This window comes from Silene latifolia, chromosome 4 (genome assembly GCF_048544455.1).
Source record: "Silene latifolia isolate original U9 population chromosome 4, ASM4854445v1, whole genome shotgun sequence".
NCBI classification, from domain to species: Eukaryota; Viridiplantae; Streptophyta; class Magnoliopsida; order Caryophyllales; family Caryophyllaceae; genus Silene; species Silene latifolia.
The window spans coordinates 2578464-2592855 of NC_133529.1; the positions used below are offsets into that span (position 1 = coordinate 2578464).

The 14392-nt window shown below is 36.3% G+C and overlaps 1 protein-coding gene across 1 annotated transcript; it reads right to left on the minus strand.

The window, feature by feature from the left end:
- Nucleotides 1–1076: 1076 nt before the first annotated feature.
- On the minus strand, nt 1077–8052 carry LOC141652541 (VAN3-binding protein-like). Its single transcript, XM_074460060.1, has 6 exons — nt 7038–8052; nt 2958–3405; nt 2243–2467; nt 2084–2133; nt 1936–1993; nt 1077–1569 (listed from the first exon to the last, which is right to left on the minus strand). Exons 1-6 carry the CDS (start codon nt 7233–7235, stop codon nt 1334–1336), a joined length of 1215 nt encoding a protein of 404 aa, XP_074316161.1. The 5' UTR covers nt 7236–8052; the 3' UTR covers nt 1077–1333.
- Nucleotides 8053–14392: the final 6340 nt, after the last annotated feature.

A 14392-nucleotide genomic window follows, 5' to 3' on the forward strand; every position in this document is an offset into this window, starting at 1 on the left:
TGCTACTCAAATTTTGCGTGGCCGCTTTATCTGACTCGAGGAACTTTCTGCGCGATTTCCGGAGAATTTTGTTCTGGTGCCCTGGAATCCCGAAAAACCGTGTATTATACACTTCAATTTGAGCCGTTCGGGAGGTCGTACCGGACCCTGTTTCTTTTTCTCCCGGTTTTTTTATCACGCGTCTGAGGTCATTTCAGGAGTTAACCTATTCATTTTCAGCCTCGGATAATGAGTATTAATACATTTTTCACGATTATCCGAGGTTCGACGAATGCTGGTTTATGGCATACGAGCACCCCCAAATGTCTTCCGTTGCTACTCAAATTTTGAGTGGCCGCTTTATCTGAACATAGGAACTTTCTGCACATATTCCGGAGAATTTTGTTCCGATACCCTGAAATCACGAAAAACCGTGTATTACACTTCAACTTGAGCCGTTTGGGAGGTCGTACCGGACCCTATTTCTTTTTCTCCCAGTTTTTTTATCACGCGTCCGAGGTCATTTCAGAAGTTAATCTATTCGATTTCAGCCTAGGATAACGAGTGTTAATACATTTTTCACGATTATCCGAGGTTCGACGAATGCTGGTTTATGGCATACCGACAACCCCAAACGTCTTCCGTTGCTACTCAAATTTTGCGTGGCCACTTTATCTGACCCGAGGAACTTTCAGCTCGATTTCCGGAGAGTTTTGTTCCGGTACCATGGAATCCCGAAAACCGTGTATTACACTTCAATTTAAGTCGTTCGGGAGGTCGTACTGGACCTGTTTCTTTTTCTCCCGGTTTTTTAATCACGCGTCTGAGGGCATTTCAGGAATTAACCTATTCGATTTCAGCCTCGGATAACGAGTATTAATACATTTTTCACGTTTATCCGAGGTTCGACGAAATGGTGGTTTATGGCATACCGGTTATGAAAGTGAGACACTGAAGTTATGAAAGGCTCGAATAGAATAGAAAAACGTAGACAATTCATTGGGACGAGGAAGTATTATAGTTGTCGACTCATGATTGACATTACATCAATGAGGACATGAGGAGCAGACTCTCAGTAGCTAGTACTAGGGCTCGGCTCCAAATTGCTGCTTGAGTTACCAGCATACCATGTTACTCGAACTCGACTTCAAATTGACAATTGACTACTGTCAATTTTGGCCGAAAATATGTCGCATCGTGTTGGACTTGCAAGGTACATGGATTGTTGAAGTGCACGCATGGTTTCACAAACATGATTACAGAATGTCTCCTTACCAGGACAACATATACAAATACTTCATCTAATTATCTGTTTACTCTATACCTACCATAGCCATAACCGCGGATCGTCTCTCTAATTCCAGTATGAATCACTCCGCGGAGTACTGTTTTTCTTGTCATTGACCATCGCAAGGAGCCTGGATACGCCTTGAGTCCACATGTCGTATTCTCGTTGATTCTTGCACTCAAACTCTATTATTCTGTTCGAGATGGTCTTCAGTCCAAAGTAGCGCCTTTCCTCTCCTCTGGTCTCAGTGACTCGCCTTTCCAACCAGACTGGCATGTCCTTGCATACTTCTGCGAGTACCTCTGTTACCATTTACACAAAAACTTAGCATACAAGGGAACACAAAATTTGCCTGATATTCAAGATATCTTCAAGAAATGTCGGTATCTTACGACTGATAGAACAAAGGAGCTAATTTCCAACGACGGAATTAAATGTGGGCTTGGGCCGGACATGGGGCGGGCTCATGTTAAATTTTCGGCCCGCGGACAAGCGGGTTAGCGGGTTTTGGACGGGTTAATGGGTTGGGCCATTGTATTTTTCTTAAAATGCCTTATCTGTACCGCTTATTTTGCAGGCGGGATGGACCGGGTTCAATGAACGGGACGACCCATGAACAGCTCTAGTAATAAAGCAGAAATATGGATTATATTCAATGGAAGACATACTTTTTTTCTTCTTGGTTATTGTGCCGACAACATGTTTACTCTTCATTTTGAGGATGACCTGATAGAACAAAGGAGCTATGGTTAGATTCAGGGTGATAGTATCAGGTGGACTAAGGTGCTACTGAATGAACATGAATCGAGTTCAAACCTGGCCTGTTTTATCAATATAAACTGAGACGATTTTCCAGTGAAGATCACCTGTGACAGCAAAATAATCAATGAAATCAGTGACCAATGCGATGATAATATATTGTTCTAGGTACAAGTATGTTACTTCGATTCTTTCACTGAAGTAAGTCGTATGTACCTGTTCGAGTGCGTTTAAGAAGCTCAGATCCCCTTGAAAGAAGCTCTTCATTACATAAACCAATAAAGTTTTCACCTTGAGAATTAGCTTCACTGTTACTGCTACTGTTTTGACTGTGGGTATGCTCGCTTTTGATGCCTATACCTTTCTCCAGAGGCAAAACTGCCGCAATATTACATACTTCCTTCATCGTTCTTGCCTTTAGTGTTGCTGCTCCTCTCAATGCTGCATTAAGAAGAATGCTTGACAAACTAATTTTACGAAATATGTATTTGCTATCAGTAGAGCAGTGAAAACAGATTATGAGTTCGGTCATTAGATTTGAGTCGGACCATTCATGTCGTGTTGAAGGAATTTGTCAATTGGTACCTAAGGTGTGAGTCATATCGCAAATTCTTATTTCAGACGGGCTGTTTTCCCGTCTGAAATAAGACGGATATAATGTTGCCATTTTTTAAGAAAATGTAACCATTTAATCCACAAAATGTTATAACTAGAGATGTCACTTTTTACCCTGAAAATGATGTGAAAAATAATGGTAACATGTTATCAGAAAATATTATTTTATTGCAAAATGACAACATGTTGAACAGCCGTCTGAAGCAAGACGCGCTGACAGGTTGTTAAGTTTCAGTTTCAGGCCACTCTGGTCTCGTGTACGCTCATTGCGTTGAGATATTTTCGCCAAGTTTAGTAGGGTTGAAAGCATTCAAACCTGTGGCAGCAGCAGCAGTGAGTGTCATGATATCACCATGAGACTGAACATTAACAGCAGAACTAATAACAGAAACCAATTGTTCCCTTTCAGCACCCATTGCTTCAGCCGCCTCCACACATCGTGCAGCCACCAAAGTAGCGGCAGCAGCCATGGCAGTATCAGTCTGCTCCGCGTGATCATCCTTCCCAGATGATCCAGACACTGCAGCAGTGGCAGCAGCTGTTGCAGCAATAGCTGCGGCCACTGCAGCTACAGAGACTGCAGCATGGAGCTGAGCATTGTGGACTCTTAACTCCTCTTTCTTTTTCTCTCTTCGGTCCTTAAGCCACCTCCCTACCGTCTTGCTCCCGACAGCAGCACCAGCACATGGTGTTGTTCCTCCACTCCTGGGCGCCACCCTGATTGGTGGTAGCTGAGGCTGCGGCGTATGGCTGGAACTAACATACTACAAACAGTGCCAATATCAGTAAAGCTACAAGTCTATTTACCTCTAAAACCAAATTATTAAATTTAAACATTAATTTCTACACTTGAATTTTCCTCCAGTTGTATTCTTGTTAACGAATAACGAGTTCTGTATAAAAACGCTCTCATATGTGAAGCCAAAACAAATCTTTGTGCGTTTCTCAACAGCTTTTAATGTTAAATGGGTTGGTCTCACATGTAAAACCGTCTCATACTATTTTTTGACCTAACGAATTAGTCATCTTATCCTGTACAATTTTCGGAACCAAGTTTATAAAAAATCTTTCCCATCAAATACTCCATGCTAGTGTCATTTTTTTGGAATAACCGAATAACATTCCACCCCAAATTTTTTCCATTCTCAAACTATGTCTTTGTTGTTGTCGTCGTGATTAGTACGACACGACATCAATAATTGGCAGAATGTTAAACTAAACAAAATCAAAACGAAGTCATGATTTCCAAAAGTCATAATACTATATGCAATAGGCACAAAAGACAGCATCCTCAACCTAAAGTCCAAAAGTGACAAACTTCTTTTATTTTCCTTCTTTTCTTTAGTTCTTTTAGGGTGTAATAGTTATGCTAGTCACATGTCTACATTACCTTTAAATTGTTTACAAAAGCTTAAAAACGGCACATTTGTTCCCAATCACGACTACTTTTAACCCTTTTGCTAACTTCAATTAAGCTCTTTTAGTCTTTATAAAATAAAACTTACTGCCAAAAGCACTCAAGTAATAGATGATGAGTAAAATGGCTAAAAAGTATGAAATGATGCCTTTATCATCACTAAAGTATATTTTATGCTTGTTCTTTTTTCCAAGACTTGACCAATGTATTGTTTCACACATTTATTTCACACTTATGGCCTAGAACAGTGAACACTAGAACTCATAAGTCATAAGTACACAAGTTACAATGAATGAAGGCTAAAAAAAACACCAAAGGTGAGACAGCCTTTATTCCATATCTCGGAGTCTCTTCTAGTTTATGTTACTCCGACACTTCACTTTGGTTGCAGATCACTTGAACTGTCTACACTCTACCCGACATAATACTTTATTGTAGACCAAAAATTGAAAACGTTGTGGAAAATAACCGTATCCATCACTCTGACACTTTCTACCCAAATACGGAGTATAAGCTCCTTTTTAATCAAACAATTTACAAATGAGGTTATTTATAGATGTAAATTAAGTTCAATGAAGCTCAACCAAACAGGCAACCAATGATTTCGGAATGTTCATATTACCTCATGTCCACCAATTGCATACCAATACGACTCTTTGACATTTCATTTAAGCTAAAATACGAGAACCTAATAGTCGACCTCATGAAGAAACCGTATTCTTTCTGTGGAAATACTCATATACAGTTACAATGGTACTCCCTAATAACTGATAGTTAAGTAGATTGATTGTCATATTTACCCATCTGTAAAAGAAACAGTAAATGGGAACCTTCTACAAGTCCACAAGTCAACATATAAGAGTCACCCAATGTAAGTAGTGCAGAATTGCAGCAAACTAGGGAAGAGTGAAAGCTTAGATAGTGAGGTAAAAAAGTAAAAAACACTGGGAATTGTGAAAATAGGCTTAGTTTGTTAGCTAGTAATAGGAGCTAACTTGAGCAGGGAAACAAAGTCTGTTCTTAGGAAGAAAACAAGCCTAATTTCATCAAAATAGAGTCTTACCCTACTTTTTAGAGAAATTGTCATCTTACTGTAATAAATAAATTTTCAAGGTGAAAAGAAAACATATGAACAGTCAATAAAGGAATTTCTTTACAATGCAAATAATGAGCTAAGCAAGGGGAAAAGTGTAGTTCAAGTTTATCTCTACTTTCAGCTTCCTTTCTTTGTCCCCTTTCTTTTCCCCTTTCAAAATCAACATTTGAATGGGAAATTTGTTTTCTTAAGATGACCATCTCTCTCAAACTTAAACGGTCAGGAATTCAGGATGGTAGACGAGACAAAAGAAAGATGGCTAAAACTAACAAAAGGTTTGTCCTATATACACAAATGGGAACATATTTGCCCGTTTCACCTTAAGACGAAGCTTATCCAAAAATGTTACTCCGTATCTCAATCTCAATACATGAACCGAACTGAATTACCCCGACCTCATTTTCCGCCATAAGTGAAAACTCTTTTAAGCAATGATCGAAAATCGAAAAAAAAAAACACTATTATAGGTTACTTTACTTTCATTTCACATTTTATCCATATCCTATTCACACATTATAAAAGCATGGTTGATTTCTAATAAATACACAATTAAAAGGGTCCTACAACTTATGTCCACTTATGTAACATTGTAAGTAAATTGCATGGGTAATTGCAAAGTGTACAAAAACCACAGAAACTATGTAGACAAGGTTTCACAAGGTCATGCACTTGTGAACCTCTCTTGGGGTTCATAATCTGAGAAAACTGATTTTATCCAGGCCAATTAGAAGGCCCATACTCTGGCCCGGATACTTACATTATCAGAGATTATCAAGAAGAAATTTTAAAAGTAAAATAAAAGTTAATTAGAAAGTTTTTTTGGAGGGAAATATAAAATTGAAACTTTGGAAGGAATAAAAGATACAAATGGACCCATCGGAAAAGCTTAAAAAGAATGTTACTTCGTACAATATTAAATCCGGGTTGTCATGACTCATGATTCACAATGGCAGGTTTAAAAGTTTTAAAGATTATTGACGCTTCATTTTTAGTCGATATTGGCCACATTTATTGGACAATAAATAAGATTAGAATGCACAATTGATTTCAAGATCAAAATTGGAGTAAATACTTCCTCCATTCAACTCCAAACTACCATAGTACACTTTTCACGTTTGCCAACGCATGTTTTGCGCGGTAAATATCATTAGCTACGTATATGCAAAAATTATAAAAGTTACATATTTTTAATGTCTTTCGTAAAAGACGAATCAAATAAGATCCCACAAGAATATATTTTCACTTATATATTGAGAGAAAATTGCAATTGAAGATTCATTTGTGAATAGTATGCAAAAACCAATATGGTAGTTTGGAGTTGAATGGAGGAAGTATTTAAAACCATTTCTATTACTCTGCATATCCAATTATCCATATCATAAATCTAAGGTGTAAATGAAGTGACAATGGAAGTAGATGCAAAAATCTCCTTTGAACCGATTTAAGATTTTCTCATTTAATGAAATGTAACCAATCTTACTTGGACTAAAGATAGATGACTACTAAATAGGGAGTATAATTGAAGTTTCTAAATCAAGGCTCTTACTTTGTATTATGGACAAATAAATAAGGGGTTTTTGCTAGTTGTCATACTAATTTTGTTAAGCATATTTGTAGTAATAGTTTAAATGAGGACGATGACACCCACACCTATATGTGATCGAGTTATAAAGGTTTTGGAGTTTACTACGAACACATTATACCATGTTTTTAAGGTGATATTGACCGTATTTAGCAAGATTAGGCCGTGACAACTGATACCATAACCGAAACAGAGATAAATAACACTATGTAATGTGTTATTTCTTTATATGGAAAACTCATAAATTTGCTAAAACAGAGAAAGTAAAACAGAGAAAAAAGAAAAGGAGATTAAAGAAGACCTTATCAAATTCCACAGGAGGAGAAAGAGGATCAGTAGGACTGTCAAACATTTCAGCAGTAATAGAAGATGCTGAAAAGCTTTGGCCTCCTAATAATAACCCATTTGGTGGTTCACTACATGATGGTCTCCCTGATGTCATTGGTGATACTTCCTGCAATTTATCCCCAAAGAAAAAAATACCATAATTCATTACCATAACCCAATTCAACTAAAACAACTTAGTTTTTTGACAAAAACTCGAACTTTTATCCTTTTATAAAATAGTCATGTTCGACCCTTGGAGTCGGGTTTATGTATCATGACTAAAGTATTAACTCAAGAAGACATAACATTTCGACACTTCATATTGAGCTAATAACCGGACGTCACAGAGAAGGCTGTATGCGACTCTTGGAGCCAACCGAGTCTGAGTAACATAACTAAATCAACAAACAAACTTCATACCATGAAAAAAAGAAATCAAACAAAAGTATTAACTCAAGAAGACATAACATTTGGACACTTCATATCGAGTCTGAGTACAATAACATTACCCCAATGCCTCAATGGCTCCCGCAAACAAACATTAATCACACAAAAAATGTAAAATTTTGAGTAATACACTTACGGATTGAGACATAATACGTTCAAGAACAAGCTGAGAAGTGGTAGATGAAGCAAAAGAGAAAGAATTCCCCGAAACGAATCGTTTATGATCATCAGTCTCTCCATTAAGAAAGAGAGGTTGATGTTCTTCTTCAAGAATAGGAGGAGTTGCACAAGAAGAAACAATATTTTTTGACATTATAGAAGGAAGAGAATGAGAAAGAGCTTTAGAAAGGTGTAAAGCAGATAAACTCCATGATCTTGAAAGAAACTCCATTGGTAATCTTGGACTCTCTGGAAGCTTACTGTTATAGGAAGAGTAGTTTTGTTCTCCATTAATTAACATTTGATTGGTTTCTTCCATTTTTGTTTTTTGGGTGGTTTTGTTTTTTGTATTCCTTTGTGAAAAAACTTGTCTAAAGTGCTATGACAGTATGACTACTTGTTTTGCCTTTTATACTCCATGACTTTAACTAACACAGAGATGCTCTTTTTTTGTAATTTTGAACATTTTTGTAAGGACATTTTTTCCTTCACCCTTAAGGTCTAACCTTTCTAGGGACTACCCTCACTTACTAGTCTTTACTTTTACCTTCAAAGTTTTATTTTACTAAAGGTAACAAGTTAAGCTTTTATGATTGAGTGAGTGTAGATTTGTAGTTATATGATTGATCTAGTTAGTGGTTACTACAAGACCTCTCAACAGATAACTGATCCGAAAATTGACTAAAATTCGCCCGAAAATAGCCCGTTCTTTTTAATACGAAATCGAAAACGACCTGAACAGATAATAATCCGCATATTTAGGGTTCATGACTTTAACTAACACAGTGATACTTTTTTTTGTAACTTTTTTTTTTTTTACCGCGTAAGCCTACTTCACACGAAAAGTTATGTAAAACGGGTTTTTGTGTAACTAATTTTTTACTTTAATTAATGGGTCATGATGTTGATATAATGGGACCCACTTTATACAATATTTATGTAGAACGGACTTATATGCAAATAAATGAAATTTTTTTCATTTACATTTTTTTCCTTCACCTTTAAGGTCTAAAGGTTTAAGGGACTACCTTGGCCTTACTAGTCTTTACTTTTACCTTCAAAGTTTTACTAAAGATAAGAAGTTGAGCTTTTATGATTGAGTGAGTGTAGATTTGTAGCTATATGATTGATCTAGGAGTAGGTCTCCTGAGAGACGGTCTCTTAATAAGCTTTATTGAGAGACCATTGTACAATTTTAAGAAAAAATGTTACTAAAGTTAATAAAATAGGTACAAAGCATGATTAATGATAAAATGGGTACATTTATTATGTAAATAGGTACAAAATTACTATGTCACGATCAACAATAAAAGAGGTACGAAATACAAATAAAAGGGTACGAAAGATTGGTCTCTCAATAACTTAATGAGAGACCGTCTCTCCCAAGTTTTAGTCTTAATCTAGTTATTGGTTACTACTATGCACTTATTGTCATCAACAGTGATTATTCAAATACAAGTACTACCTGATTTCAAAACTCAGATTTGTAGCAGAAACATCTTAGGTATATATATCTAATAATAATTCCTCTATTTCATTATTTTTACCAATTTTTGAAAAAATTTCCTCAGATATTTAAAAGGCGAGAAAAACAATGCAATGAAGGCTATTGTATCGTTGACTAAAGTCTTTTGTAAAATGGTCTCATGTTAATAATATAATGTGAAACAAACTCGATTAACTACTACGGAGTAGGTCTAAACCAACAACAGGTCTTGGTATAGACGGGTGGGGCGAACAGACGGGTAAAAACCTCTAATAAAATGGGTAGGGGGGACAAGGTGGGGCACCCCCATGTACTTCCTACTTTATGGTAAATGGATATTTTGTGAGGGAAAATGGTATCCGTCTATACGTATAGATGGATAGTGTCCGTCTATAACGAGAATTTGTGCTAAACCAAAGACTTTCAACGATGACATAAAAGCACAAAAAATCATAGATGCAGGGCCTTGAGTTTTGGTCACTTCTCTATAAGTTCTCACTAATTTTTATATTAAAAAAGTCTTACGATAATTTAAGGCAAGTGTACCTTTCTCTTGCCCTATACTTGATTTTGGTAGTCCGCTAACTTGTATTTCATACCCATTTTCATAGTAGTAATAGACTAATAATAAAGTAATAATAACACTTTTCTAATCCCCGATAAGTATGATCTATGTTACTTCCGCACTTCATTTGACCTCGCGTATCCGTGTCCGACACTTGGATATTGATATGACATTCCGACACTTTATTTTAGAACCAAAAACTTGACAATTTTTATAAATAGCCGAATCCGACACTTGGCTACACACCTGTGTCCGACCCTTCGAATTGAATCTAAGTAACATAGTGTATGATTGTAGTATGTTATAACATCAGCGTTCATTTTAGAAGTTTTAGCACATTTATCACTTCCAATGATTAAATAATCGAACACAAAATTATCGTAAAACCGTCTAACAAACAAAGGCCTTCACGTACTTAATCAGCCCTTTGGTCAGGTACTGAGGTTGGTCACACTTGATTCGGGGAACAGTCAAAGACGCATGCCATGATCACAGGAGATACCTAAGAAATGAGAATGTCCGGCGGTGGTCCTCTTCTTTCATATTACAAGTCTTGACAAAACTATATGTTCCCCAAGTACATCTACTAACCACGGTAAGTCCCTGTTATCTTTGAATTCTCATTATTTTAGTCTAGTCCTTTTCAACAAACAATATTCCGCAAAACATAGAGAGATGATTTTGCATGCATTAGCAGTACTACGGAATTCTGTTACAAACTTGCTTTTGAATGGATCACAATTATACTCAATAAGTTGGGAACTTTGATACTTATAAAGGATTCTAACCAATCATCAACCTCGAGTTGAACCAACCGAGAATTTATCACGTAAGATACTCCCTTCGTCCCAGCTGTTTATTTATATTTGATTAAAATGACTCTCATAACAAATAAAAGGTAAATAAATTATTGGATGAGGAGCGCTATATACTTAACAAGATAAAGTTATCGTGGAAGCATAGCATAATTCAGAGTGAAAGGGTTACTAAAAGTTGTTGCTGTCAAAAAAAAAAAAAAAAAGTTGTTAAATGACGATAATGGTCGGAGTATAAAATAGCCTACTAAAAAGAATGTGTCAATATTACAATGACTAGTAATGAACTAAGGAAAATGACCAAAGTAACTACCAAAGTGGCTTGAGTGTACTGGAGCGCGGGAGTGCCTCAAAGCGTTGCAAAATGGCAACGAATTGAGAGGTCCCGGGTTTGACTCCCTACACGGGAGTGCTGCGGTATTCACCTGCCATCTAGGTTGCACCAAAACGGACACAGACACGGACACGGACACGACACGGACACGTGATACGGCATCCCATGAAATTTAGGACACGGGACACGCTATTTAAATTTAATAAAAAAACATATTTTATGGTTATAAATAACGTATGCCTTTATTTTTGTATGTATTTGATACTAAATTTAGGTAATTGAAGGTAAAATTTGACCTTTAACTATAACTATTTCTCATTTCCCACCCAAACCAATCTTCTAATCAATCTCTTTTGACAATTTATTCCTCGTCTAAACTATAACATATTTAGGCATGTGTCCAACGAGTGTCGGGTGTCCGGGTGTCGGACACGGTGTCGGACACGGGATGGCTAGTTAGGAGGAGTGTCCGTGCTACCTAGCCTGCCATCAAGGGCAACCTTGATGACTTACCTGGTCCCCCGGTTTGCAGGTATCCGGGTGTTCCCTTGGGTAACCAAAAAAAAATCAAGTATCAAAACTTCCATTTCAAATGAATTTTACACACTCCAATATCTTAAAGCTATGTAACATATGTGAGAATGTGAAACTCAAAAAATACTACCAGTACAAAGGGTCACTATCAACATTTAGAAAGGCTAAAATTCATACTCCGTAAGTAGTTATCATGCAAGAAGTGACTTTTATCTTTCTTAATTTTTAATGCCAAAGAAACTTAAACACTCCGTAAGTAGTTATCATGTACCGTCTCCTATTTTGTGGAATTGTAATATTTTCCTTACTTGACATAGTGAAATTGCAACATTTCCGTTTCAATCATATTTTCCCCACCTCCATCTCACAGCCTTCATATTTACTGTGTATGTCAAAAGCAATAGTTGAAATCGCGACTTCACAAGTTGTGACTGGCTGACTGCACTCAATCAATTTAAATAATGTTAGAAAGGAAATGGGGTTATAAGACGTCACAACTCTGTGATAGTTACAAGCTGGTCATAAGCTTGTGAGCATCACAAGCAAGACTTGTCTTCTATAGTAGTAGTACTGAATACTGATGAAGCTCTCAAAATAGGCCTTCCATAATGAGGATGTATTTGCAGCAAAAAGTGTACTCGTACAAAGAATTTTATTTCATTTTTGTCGACCACTCCCAAATAAAACATGTAATCTATTAAATTAAACATTCCCTAATACACAAAACTAAATGAAGACGCGATTTTTCAATCACTTAAATAATAAGTCGACATTCAGACCACTTTTAGGCCGAGATCCACTTAGATGAGAATAGAATTATTGGGATTGGTGAATTGTGAAGAGGCCGGGAGTCAACCTCAGAAGCACGCTCAGTATGACATTCTATTCTTCAATCTATATTTTAATTAATCACAATAATAGAGATTTAAACATGTTGAAAATCAAGTACAGCATATAATGATTTCCACAATAGTAAACAATTGAACATGTTGAAATTCAACTACAGCATATAATGATACTCGGTAATATGTGAAGTAGGATTCTCTCAATTTCTTATTATCGAATCAACGGTTCAAAATAAACTAGAAAATTGAAAAGGGAGTAAATCTGTTTAAAACTAAATTCCGACCATTGATTAGGTAGTAAAGAGGAGAAACGAATGAAAGAGAGATGATCTTGACACAAGTATTTATACTTTAGAATTAAGACCAATCTGATAATAAGAAATGGAGAGATATCAATGTCTTAACCTATTTATTATGCCAAATTCGCCGTCTTCTTTCTAATGTATTACGCAAACCCTAATAACATTATCAAATTACCCTTAACTTACACCTTGAACAACTAGCTAATTTCCATATTACCATCTTAAGCAAGACTAGCTGATTCTCATACGCTATATACGGAGTAATAACCATATTCTATAATTGAACTATTGATGTTAAAAACCCACCTAATTTTCTCAATCATTACTTAGCTAAGAATAGAACTGTTAGAGTGTGACAACATTGATCGGTGTCTAAATTCTTTCAGGTAATGGCAACATCTTAGAACTGACATAAAAAAAGACAATTCATTCTCAAGATCAAGACAAGAATTAGAACAAAATTTTGGTCTCAAAAAACTTTGGGAATTCAATATTAAAAGCCTGAAAAAAGCGTGCTCTTTGCTCTTTTTCATGCCTTAGCAATTATAAGACGTCATCATCATTCATCTCCTTGTTCCTCTCCCCACTTATAGACAACCATGACCCAACAAAAGGACCTCTCTTTCTGAAAACTCATCTAATTAACCCTAGTTATATCGCTATCTTCGTGACTTTGTTCAAGGGGTAAAAACACCCTTTATTCCCTTTGTCTATATTAGGGTAAAAGTTAAGGACACCTCTCATTTTCATCAAGGGTTTCTTCTCGGATTCTCAGAACAATGAATGCCAACATGGTGAATTGGTGATTGCACTCTTATGGAGTTCTCGAATCTCGATACTTCACTTTGTGTGTAGGGTGTTCGACCTTCTAATATGACACGACACTCCAACACTTGTTAAAAACATGAAACTTTTCACGGAGATAGTGGTGTCTAGCACTCACCAGTCGTAAGCCATGTCGCGTCCGATGCTTCTAGTCATGTTAGAGTAGCATGGTTAAATGCTGCCTCACCCAAGCTTTCTATCTTTCAGACAATGCCCCTTTTCATGTTTACTTTAGTTCAAAAACTTGAGTTTGGGTGGGGGTAGACAGAAAGCTAAATTGCCTAAAATGCAAATCAAAGATGTCATAATTAGAATGCCTAAAATGCCCAACTAAACGGTTTCCCAAACTAACACCATATTAGAGCTGCAAAACAAAGACGGCTTTAATTATCAGATTATAGGAGAATGAAGATTGTATGCTAGTATTTTTGATAGGAACCACGCATTGAAGTGAATACAACAACAACAACAACATCAGAGCCTTAATCCCAAAATGATTTGGGGTCGGCTGACATGAATCATCCTTTAGAACCGTCCATGGGTGAACGCACACCTCAAAATGCGAAAAAAAAATAGAAAAGGGAAAAAAACGCATTGAAGTGAATGAATGAGAAAATTCAGAGTCAAAAATAGGGAGTACTACCTACAAGTTTTTCCATCAACATGCTACCTTATTTAAACTCTCAGTTAACCTTTGAGGCGAAAAAACAAGCAGCGAAATACAAGGCAGCTTAGGGGGGAATACATTGAAAAATCCACATAAGATGTAAGAACCAATATAGGCTTTCACTTTTTTTCTGTAGTTGGCTACAGCAAGAATAAAACATTCATCTTTAACAGTTTCAATTATTGTGTCTCTGAAAAGCAATTCAGGGTAAAATTACAAAAGATATTTTGAGTGGATGTCTAACTTCCACATGATTCAGACCTGTAAACTGTACTAACATTCTCAAAGTAAAATAGAACACTATCAGTTGCTGTAAATTGTTCAAAGTAAGATTACTTGGGATTTTAGGT

Bases quoted from the DNA above. Each gene is read 5' to 3' on its own strand.
- LOC141652541 (XM_074460060.1), bottom strand. From the start codon at position 7,235: ATGGTAATGAATTATGGTATTTTTTTCTTTGGGGATAAATTGCAGGAA. The intron at 2,468-2,957 runs GTTTGAATGCTT...TTCTTAATGCAG, and splicing joins CACTGCTGCTGCTGCCACAG to CATTGAGAGGAGCAGCAACA. The intron at 1,570-1,935 runs GTATGTCTTCCA...AAATGGTAACAG, and splicing joins AATAACCAAGAAGAAAAAAA to AGGTACTCGCAGAAGTATGC.